The 10,895-nt window shown below is 40.2% G+C and overlaps 1 protein-coding gene across 2 annotated transcripts in view; it reads left to right on the top strand.

Annotated features, from left to right (window-relative positions):
- Positions 1-777: 777 nt before the first annotated feature.
- Positions 778-10,895, top strand: part of Zc2hc1a (zinc finger C2HC-type containing 1A) — a 46,597-nt gene continuing 36,479 nt past the window's right edge. For both annotated transcript variants that reach the window (XM_023699665.1, XM_023699666.1), the window contains exon 1: positions 778-845. In XM_023699665.1, coding sequence (XP_023555433.1) covers positions 830-845 — 16 coding nt within the window. In that variant the 5' untranslated portion in view covers positions 778-829. The remainder of the gene's footprint in view (positions 846-10,895) is intronic.

The raw sequence follows: 10,895 nt of genomic DNA on the forward strand, positions 1-10,895 counted from the left end.
TCCCCCGATTTAAACTCTCTGATCAAACAGCTTTGATGTTATCTCTTTAGTTATTAAGTCATTTTGATCCAAGGATGATAAAGTAAAAAGGTCAGGGTAGGCCACTAGTTAGAGGAAGATGGGAGGAGGACTAGACTTCCTTTCCCATTTCTGGCCCAAGAGCTCAGGCTCAGGAAATCCTTTTCAAGGGTTTAGATTCCTAGAACAACCTCAGTCCAGAATTCCACACAGAATGTGTGATTTCTCGAGGAAGATGATGTCCTGACTCATGAGGCTGTTTGAGAACATGAAGTCTAGGGGACACACTGTGGCAAAAGTCCTAGACCAAGGAGGGGCAAATACAAGAGCGCGCTGCAGGTAGGTGTGAGATGTTGCTCAGCTTTGCTCCTTCGCTTGGGAGTCTGCTCACAGGGTCAGGTAAGGGGACATACCCGTACGGACAGTAGGTGGAGTGCCCAGATGAGGCGCGGAGATATTCTCCACAGAAGAGTAAGGCGAGGGAAGCGAAGTTGGAGGGAAACAAAGGCGCTCTCGGCTGGCCGAGGCACTTTCAAGCTCGGGCTTCCCTCGGTGACTGGGCAGCGGCGAGCCTGACTGAGTTCTAGCTGGAGAGACCGCCAGAGACGCGTCCCCGCCGCGTTCCCGCCCCCTGGAGCTCCGCCCCTTAAGCCCCGCCCCTTTGTACGGACCAATCGGAGGCCCGAATATTAGCGGGTGGGAGGCGCGGCCGCGTTGCTACAGCCAGAACTGGGCGGCGGCGGCGGCGGCGGCGGCGGCGGCGGCGGCGGGAGCTGCTGAGGAGGTTCTTGGGGCCCGAGGCGGTGGCGCCATGGAGGGGCTGGAAGGTGAGGCGGAGAGGGGTTGCGGGCTGGCGGCCACAGCGGACTTGGAAGCGTTAAGGACGGTGGACGCCGGTCCCGGGGAGGCGAGGGCAGGTTTGGAGCGGCGCAGTCCGCCTTGCCTGCTGAGGCCCGGGCGGCGGTGGCCAAACAGCCCCCGGCACGGCGGGGCAAAGAGCTCCCCGGTGGCTCCGCCTCGGACGGCTTCTGCAGGCTGCTCGAGCCTAAACTGCCTCCGTCTTGGGTCTGTACGACCATTCCCACCGCTCCCTTTTCTTCCTGGACTCCTGGGTTTTCTTGGGGTGATTGCCGACTCCGGCCAGATTTTGTTTTCCTTGCACACGGATTCCCTGGTGCTGTCCGCGGCCCCCCACCCCCGGTCTTTGCGGTTTCCCCGTATTACTACCCCGCCCTGAGCGAGCTCCTGACACTCCTTGGCCAGTTTCCCTAGGTTACTGTTTTCCATTTGTACTGCATCTTCGGTGGGAGAGATGCCAGAGCATCTCTTAGGAAGTGTCACTGGCCAGCTTTAGAGCTGGGACAATAGATTACCAGAGGGATTTAATGATTTATTCACAAGGGCTGTTTAGGAAGAGCCAGCATCGGTTCCTTGTCTTTGAGTTTATCTTTGTGCTGTAACCATGGCTCTGTATTTTGCTTTGTTCCCAGTTCTTTCACTGTTTTCATTCTCTTTACCAATTTATCCTGCATAAGGACAGCGTTCGCTTAAAAACAAAAGAAAGAACCCAGCTAGCATTGGCAATAACAGTGTCAAGTGCTTTTAAGTTATTTTTAAATCCTTCTGATCAAGAATAAGCTTTCAGAATTGAAAGATGCTGTTTTGATTTAGCTTCTTTTTTCTCTTTCTAATGTACATGAATTGAGTTACAATTAAGCATGAGCAGAGGCTTTAAGCCATATGCATTATTGCATGATAGAGCCTAAAATATTTCAGGTTGTGTTACAAAGCAAAAAGTAGTACCTAATAACTTTTTCAGTGATTTAAGCTCAACAGAAGGCAAATTCAACAACATGAGTTTCATTCATAGGCTGTCATATAAAAGTCTCATAAGAAACACCTTGAGGATAATGGATAATCGCAAAATTAAGATCATTTTTCATTTGTGTTTAGCTGTAGTATGGTATGACCTGTGAAGGTCTTGCTGTTTATTTTAGAAATATCAGTCATGTTTTCTTGAAATAAAGAATAGCAATAATAGTATCATAACCTTCCTTCTCTCTTTTAAAGATACTCTTGTTTAGGATACTCCCCTAGAGGCAGCTTATTTTTAAAACAAATTTAATTATTTGAAACTATATGGTAGTGGATAGCAAAGTGAGTAAGAGCATGAGCTTTGGAATTCTTACAAAGTTATTCTAATGTATATAAAGTTCTTTAGAATAGTTTGCACTGTTATTTTACTTTACTCAACACACAGTTGAAGTAATGATCTTCATCTAATTTTTCACTTAGGTATCCTGAGCACGTTGCTGAACGGAGGATGCTGCAAAGAACAAAAATAGCTAAAGCCATCCCCATTTTATTAGTCCTTGCATTTTAGCATTGGTAATATTATTCTTGAAACCTAAGTATGTTTTTAAAGTATATTTTAAAGGAAACATATTATAATATTTAATTATTTGAGTACAGAAAACATGCTTGCTCGTGCTCTCTCTCTCTCTCTCTTTTGTGGTACCAGGGATTGAACTCAGGAACTTTAGCTTGCCAGGCAAGCCATTATTCCACTGAGCTAGCTCCTTGACCCCAAAACATGGATTCTGATGTAACATAGTATGGGCATTTTTTTTTTTAATGGATCCAGCTTAAATCAAATTAAACTGTGTACTGGTTATTTATGCTCTGACAAAATGAGGTATTGTCATTAACTATGATGTGTTTAATTGTAATGGATTATATAGAAATATATAAAAATTGTTCTTTTTGTGTGACAAAAAAGTTGAATAGTGGTAATTTTAAAAGTTCAACCTAATAAATGTTCCGAGAGTTTTCTGTTGAAGGGAAGAAAATGCTTTTCTGAGTTCACTACCCATCTTCACACATATCCTCTTAAAAATTAGTTCTTACTACATCACATTTTCTAGGTATCAAAACTTTGAATATTAAGTTTATCACTCATTAATTAATGTATCTACTTAATAAACACTGATGTAGTGATATAGGACAGTTTTTTCCCCCTATGCTGGAAGTTAGAGTTTAGAATTTTGAAGGTTTCTGTTAAACCTTATATTGCAGTGTCTAGTATAAATCCAAATTTAGGCAGGCAAGTCATCCTAGCACTTTGGGAATCTGAGGCAGGAGGAAAGTTCAAGCCCAGCTTGGGCAACTTAGTGATTTGAGTCTTTCTCTCAGAAACAAAATATTAAAAGAGTACTGTTTTATAGCCCAATGCAAAGACACTGAGTTTTACCCCGATACTGAAAAAAGCATCAAATTTCCTTAGTATGGCATGGTAATTGAACATGTATTTTATACTTTGTCATTAGACTTAGTATTTCTAGTTGAAACCAGTTGCTAGACTGTTCTTGATCATAAAACTGGAAAAAATACGGACTCTTGAGAATTTCTATGGAAGATAATCTTGCTCTTTTCTTGTATTGTTTTGTTTTCTCTTTGTGGATCACTTCTTTTTTCTGTATTTAGAACCGGGTCTACAAGGTCTCACGACATAGTTGGACTCATAGTGATTCTCCTGTTTTCAGCTTCTCAAGTGCACCACCATGCCCAGTCTGAGTGGATGCCTCAGCTTGCCTGGCGGGTGGGGCCAGCACAGCATTCTGGGGATCAAACCTCAGCCACTATCCTCTGCCTAAGCCAGCGCTTTAGTCTGCTGAGCTATCAGGCCGGCCCTCATATATTAGTTTTGATTTTGAACTTTTCTAGTTAAGTTTATTTTTGGAGAAATATGGTAATTTTTTTTTGTACTGTGGTTGACCTTGTGTAAATCAGACTGCAGAAAGCAAACCTTAAATGAGTGGAAGCTTCTGTATTAAGAAAATACAAGGAACTGTGATATCAACAAATTAACAGAGAGGTGGAAGTCTGTAAAAATGCAACATGAATATTGTAATATCTAGAGCTATGATTAACATTTTAGAGCTTTCAATGATAACAACCTACTGCAGCATGCATGCCATAGGTTCATTACCACTGGTCTAGAGGTAGATTCTAGGTTATTTTGGCAGGGTTTTTTTTTTATTTTTTTTATTTTTTTTTTTTTTTTATGAACCAGAGTGCAGGTAACCAGAGTGGAAGGTGAAGTTTGTATGTAGAGTAGAATGTGAGTACTGAAGTCTCCCAAGCTGAGTAAAAGAGAAAATTTTGTAAGATTCTAGAGATTGTTGATCTGAAAGCACATAGATTTTTTTTATAAGATCATATGAATAAAATGGTGTAACACATGATAGATACATCCTTCAAAAGAGAGGTGGTTGAGTGTGTTAGGTTGGACATCAGTGAGCCCTGGTGGAGTATAGTACTATTAGCAAGCAGAGAGACACACTATAATAGTAGCCAGGATTGTTCTTAATTTTGAATGTTTCTTTTCTTTTGAAAATGTTCTGTTCTGAAGGGTGTGCATGGTAGTGCATTATAGCTTCTATTAGTCAGCTTTCCCATTACTGTGACAAAGTATCTGACACCCTTAGTTTAAAAGAGGAAAGGTTTAATTTAGCTTGTGTTTTAGAGGTGTCATTCCATGATCAATGGTCAGCTAACTTCAAGGCAAAAACATCATGGTGGAAGAGTATGGTGGAACAAAGCTGCTTGCTTCATATCAGCTGGGAAGCAAGGAGAAAGACGAAGGGACCAAGGGCCAGCTATAGTCTCCAAGGTCACAGCCCCTTGGTTCCCTCCCCCAGCTAACCCATTCAACTATGAATTTATCAGTGAGTTGACCTTTGACAGTACTCATCCTCTTACAATCCAATCACCTCCCAGAAGTCTCTTAATACTCTGCTGAGATGGTCAAGATTAACCATCACAAACAAGATAACAACATATTCTTTCACATCACGTGTACTAACAACATCATATAAAAATACAGTTTCAAACCATATGACACAAGTATTGAACTCATTAGATATTAGCAACTCATAACAGATTCAATAGTGTTTGCTAGATAAATTTTATAAGGAGAATGTCTTTTGAGAATTGTATAATATTGAAGTACTTTGTCAACTTGAGTTAGCAGTTTTGTTTTTTTTTTAGCAGTGTTTGTTTTATGCTGCAATATTTATCACTGTGCATGTTATTTCTAGAGTGTTTTTATATGCTTTAAAATTTGCTAGTTTTTGCTGCTTAGGAGAGATTAGTGAAGTTTGCCTTTGTATCTTGGAAAGGTGTAGTTCATTTTTATAAGACAGTGAGGCTTTGTAATATGTGACATTTTAGTCCTCCCAGATTTTAAGACAAATTGAGCGGATATTATACTCATTTAACAATTGTCAAATTAAATTTACCCACTTGATTAGTCATATCCATTTATTTCTAGATCATGTATTGAAGACTTTTCCAACAAGGAAAGAGGTTACTTTGTTCTTTCTATACTATACTATAGGTTCTTTCAGGTTTTCACTTCTCTATATAGGTAAGTTGAAGAGATTTCATTAACATGGTTTCTATTATCTGAAGTATTTATTCCACTCTGCATTGATTTAAACAATATATATGAGAAACACTTTTGAAAAAAAAAATGTTAATACCAGTAAGAAAAGAACCTTGTGTATGTACATTTCTAACTAGTGTTATTCTAAAGTGGATTTTACTAAGTTATGCTACAGATAGAAGAGGAGCACATATGTCCTTAACTTCCTTATTTTGAGGAATATAATCCTCAGAGAGGTGGAATGTTTTGCCCAAGAACTCAGTTTTCATGACAGTGCCAAGACATGAAGATAATAGGGCAAACTCCAGTGTTTTTTCTATGATATTGCCCTGTCTTTCAGGTAGTACCATTATAGGAAAATGTGTTAGACCTTTGACATTAAGGTCTAACATAACTATCATAACCTCTTGATAATACGAATTTTCAGTAGGTCTTGACATTCACAGTTACGTGTTTTGTTCTGTAAGTTATAGGGCTATACCCTATGTTAGTTATTTTGCTGGGACCAAAAACTGGACACACACAACTTAAAAGATGAGAGGTTTGTATTTGGTCACAGGGGTTTCAGTCTGCAGTTGGCTGGTTCCAAGTCACAAAACAGCACAACGAGGAGACAGAGCCTATCCAGGAAGTAGAGAGAGATCAAGGTAGGAGGGAGGGAGATGTAGCCTTCCAGGCCAAAACCCCAGTGATTCACTTTCTCTGTTGATGAGTATCATCTTCATAGTTCAGGTACCTCCCAAAAGCCCTACTTATGAGTACATTGAGGTTTTGGGGTAGCATCTCTGTATAAATTATAACATTCTGACCCTGCACAACATTATTCAAAGAGTATTCAGTTGATCTGTAAGAGTTACCAGATTCCTAATATTTTCAGAGTTCCTGAAAGGCCCAAGTCCAGATTCCCTTCTGAGATTTAAGTCAAACTCATAGAGCTAGAGCTCCTTTAAGAGACAAAAAGAAAGTTAAATACGTTCAACATAAAATGACACAGAATAAACATTCCATTTCAAAAGGAAGAAGTAAAGTGATAGAAAGGAATGGTATCAACGCATGACTAAAATGCAGCAGGCCAAACATTAAATCCTGTAGTTCCATGTTCAACACCTAGAGCAATTTGTAAGAAAATGTGAACTCCAGAGGGCCACCACCCCAAAGGCATTACCTATGGCTGTAGCATACATCTGCTCTTCCAGGCTGGTTTTTCTTCACTCCTTCAGCTTTCTTCAGATGATCCGCATTTCTGGATTCTCCAGATTACTGGGGGCTCCTTTCCTTTTTTAGCTTCATTTGCACAGCTTCACATCCTGTCTACTCTGGCATACTGTCTGGCCTCCTAGGCTTTACCTGGCAATCTGGGTTGAAGTCTCCCTGAACTTAAAACTGTGGGGATCTTCATTACTACAAAAGCAGCACCACAAGGATGACACCAACACTTGCTGTAGTTAGAGAAGTAGCCAAGACTTTTTGCATCTTGCTGCTGCTTGCAGAGGCTTCAGAGTGCTTGAATGGTAAGTTGAATACCAGTTCCCCAGGTGGCCCATCTTGGAGTACCCTGTGACTCTCAAAGCAAAGGGTTTCTTTCACATTGGCAACTTTGAGCCTTTGACGGTTGATGCCTCCTTATTTCCTCACATGTCCTTCAGCCACCTTTCCTATAGTCTTCTTTGAAAGTAGTAGGCTTCTTTTTAATGCCAATCTTTTCAGCCGCCAAGCTTTTCTTCTGCTTCAGCTTTGTAGGCCCCTACTTTTATCAGAGCTTCCTTTTTGTCCAAACTCAAAACTTAAAATTCCCCTGTGCCATTTGCTCTTGATTCTCTTTGTAGAGCTAGCTACCTAAAAACCCCTAACACTAGTCATGCTGCTTCCAGAATGTTCAGCTGTCTTGACATTTCATCCTCAACCAGATTGCTTAGGCTACTGCTCTTACTCTTGTTCTCCCCTGAAGTTTCAGGACAGGCAAAAATAGGCTTTTTTTTTTTTTTTTTGGCCAGGGCATAACACATGACCTAAAACCTGTCTGCTAGCATTGTCCTTATTCCCAAATGAAACCTCCTGAGCTTTGTCTTTTCCTTGTACATCTTTTTTTTTGTCTTCCAAGTTGTCACCAGAATGTCCCCTCAAGCTTGACTGAAAGCAACCTGGAGCTACTTCTCCAGTTGTTATCTCCAAATCTTTCTAGACTTCTCTTGCAAACCAGTTCCTAAGGGTTCTAAAGCAGTTTCAAAGGCTTTTGGGAGACATCTCAATGCAAATTATAAAACCCTATTGATATAGAAGAATGAAATTCCCACCTGAAAGATACCTGGGCCAAGTTTGTGTTCTCAAAAAACAAAGAATGAATTTTAGGAACAGTGGAGGTTAAGAGCAGAATATATTTATTAGGAGAAAGATAACTACTGTCTGAAAGAGAGGGATAGAAGGTGACTGGTGTGGCTTGTCCAGGAATCTGTCTTTTCCAGGGATTTTTGTAGAGCAAAGCTGTGAAGTGAGGTGTGTCTAGGGTGGAAAACATGACAACTCGCTAGGTGGGCATGAGGTGGGAAAAAACTGTGGTCAACCAATAAGGTCACAAGTACAATTGCTCAGGTAAAATTGATTAAATCCAGGACTGACTGGGGAAGGAGTCACATAGCAAATGGATATGAATATAAAACAGTGGTTTATCCTGTAGAGAATTGGGTTAGTGACTCTTCCTGGCTTCCTCAAAGTGATTCTCAATCCCAGATGCTTATCTCAGGGAGGTTTGATCTTTTCTCTACAGGCCTGGCCCCCAGCTGGAATGTCTGTCTCTCCCACAGTTGCAAGGTATCTCCTGTCTTCCTCACTGGCTCCTTCTGAGGGCCTAGTCCAGTCTGACTGCCTATAATATTTCTCTCTAATTCAGTTGCCTACAGCACTATAACCAGCTAATACAGGCGGAAATTAGAAAATTTTTGTGTATCCTTAATTTTGATGAAGTAATAACTTCTCCTTTTATTGAGATAATTGCTTTAAAATGCATTCTTTTTTATACTCCTTAGTGACAAAGCTTTCCTCTATAGTCATTTTAAAAATATTTGATTACTTACAGGAATTAATTTCAAAAACTGTATCTTATATTGTAATATTCTGACTGTTAAGTTCTAAGTTTTTGTATTAAAAGAACTTCTTATATCTCTGAACAAACTGAGTCAATTATATTTCTGAGAGCAGTGCTTGAATTATTTTACTCTAATGTTGCTGTGGGAAATGAGGAATGGGACAGTTTTTCAACTTTTGCGTAATAAATACAGCAGTGGATGTTGTACACAGTGGTATGGAAAAAACAGCTAAGGTTAATAAAGTTTAAAGGGCAAAATTAATTTCAGAACAAGTGGGTTCATGTCTGTGCAAAGGAAAACAGTAATATTATATAGCTTGTATCTACATGCCTTGCCAAAGCCTCATAGGGTCATAGGTGGGGCTCTTCAGAGGTGGGTGGATCTAGAGTGTGATGCTGAGACTTTAAGGGTGTATGATTACTAAATTAGCCCTTTGGTTGGTTTGGCATAGTTCTGAGTGTAACAGTGGAAAGCACCCACTGTGTGAGTGCTACTCATGCTAAAGGCATCTAGCCTGGTTAGCATATAGGGGAGAGAAAGGGCTGCTGTTGTTGCTTGTTGCTTTTAATACTATCTGCCATGAACTGTTTGTTCTTTTTGATATCTGTCTACCATGCCACCCTGCCTTGGAGCCAGCCAATTACAGACAAACTATGAGCTGAAATAAATTATTTGTCCTTAACAAATAATGTCAGGTGTTTTGTCTCAGAAGTGAGTAAACTAAGATTTTGGTACCACAAATGGGGTCATTGCTGTGATGACTGTGTGGTTCAGGAACTTTTGGAACTGGCTTGCAGGAAGAGTTTGGAAAGATGTAGAGATGCTGACTGAAGAAGCAGCCCTGGCATGTCTTAAGATTTACTTAATAGGGGATTCTGGTTAAAGGTCAAAAGATTAGAATTCTGATAGAAATACTGCCAGGAAAAGCCAGGCTTAGGAATCTTCTGCTGGAAAGAAAGACTGTGTTGGTTGTTGAACTCCAATGTGAATTATGCCTTGGCAGAAAGTTTGTCTCTGTTTTGGTCCTGTCCATAGACTTTGCCTGAGACTGAGACTAAGAACAATAGACTAATCTGCAAAAGAAATTTCAAGATAGTCTAATGTTGAGGCAGGGGCATGGCTACTATTTAGTGCTGTTAGCTACATCTGTGTTAAGAATCAAGAACAAAGAATCTAGCAGAATGATTTTAAAATACGAATTTTGCAAGAAAGGAAGCTCCACTAAAACTGTGCACTGCAAAGGTAGAGCAGAGGAGACATTGGTTGCTGAGAAGGAACAAGTCATATGGAAAGATGCTTGAGGATATCACAAGACACAGCAAGGCTCTAGTCTTTGCAGCCTCAAGATTACAAAGGTGAAAAAAGAAACTGCTTTGAGAAGAGATCCCAAGAGCACCATGTTCTGGAATGGCTACTGCCTATTCCTCAGGATTGGGTTCTTAGTGTTCTTTTGCTATTGTATATTAAAAGTATTTTACTTTTTTTCAGTTTTATGGTGACTTTAAGCAAAGAGTTTAACTTAACATCTCAGAGAAGACTTTGGACTTGAACTTTTCAGCAGTGCTGAAAATGTTAGGAGTTTAGCAACTCTTAGAGATGGACTAAATGCCTATTATATAAAAGAATGTGTCTTTTAGAGACCAGAAGTAGAATGTTATGTTAAAACATCTAGATGTTCCCCCAAAGTTTCATGCTGCTACAAGTGAGGCTTATCAGAGGTGGTTGGATCTAGAAGGTGTGATGATAGGGTTTAGGGTTTGTGATTACTAAATTAGGTCATTGGCTGGTTTGGCATAGTTGTGAATGTACACAATAGGAACACACACACTGGGTGTTAGGGCTACCTGCCCTAAGGGCACCTATCCTGAATAGACTATAAGAGACAGAAAGAGAGTTGCTGTTTTTGCTTGCTGCTGCTTGCTACTTTGCTGCCTTGGAGCCCTGTGCCTGCCCTAATTTGCCATGAATTGTTTCTCCTTTGTGTTGCCCCTGTGACATTCCACCCAGCCTTGGAGCCAGCCAATTATGGATTGATACCTCTACAAACTGTGAGCTACAATAAACCTTTCCTCTCTAACTTTGAATTTTGGACATTTTGTCTCACCAACAAGAAAAGTAACTAAGATAGCACAAAAGGAAAGAAAGATGGAACTGGCACTAAATATATATGGCAGGTCTATCATGCATGTATCCTAGTTTGAAATTTCAGGAATCTTTTGAGATGGGCCTGGGGTTTTTATTTTTATTTCTGTCTCTGGTTAGTAGACCTTAGAACAAACAAATGTATGTCTATGTGTGTGTGTGTGTGTGTGTGTGTGTGTGTTACATTTGATACTTGATGGGAAAAT

This window comes from Octodon degus, unplaced genomic scaffold, assembly GCF_000260255.1.
Source record: "Octodon degus isolate 3935 unplaced genomic scaffold, OctDeg1.0 scaffold00114, whole genome shotgun sequence".
NCBI lineage: Eukaryota > Metazoa > Chordata > Mammalia > Rodentia > Octodontidae > Octodon > Octodon degus.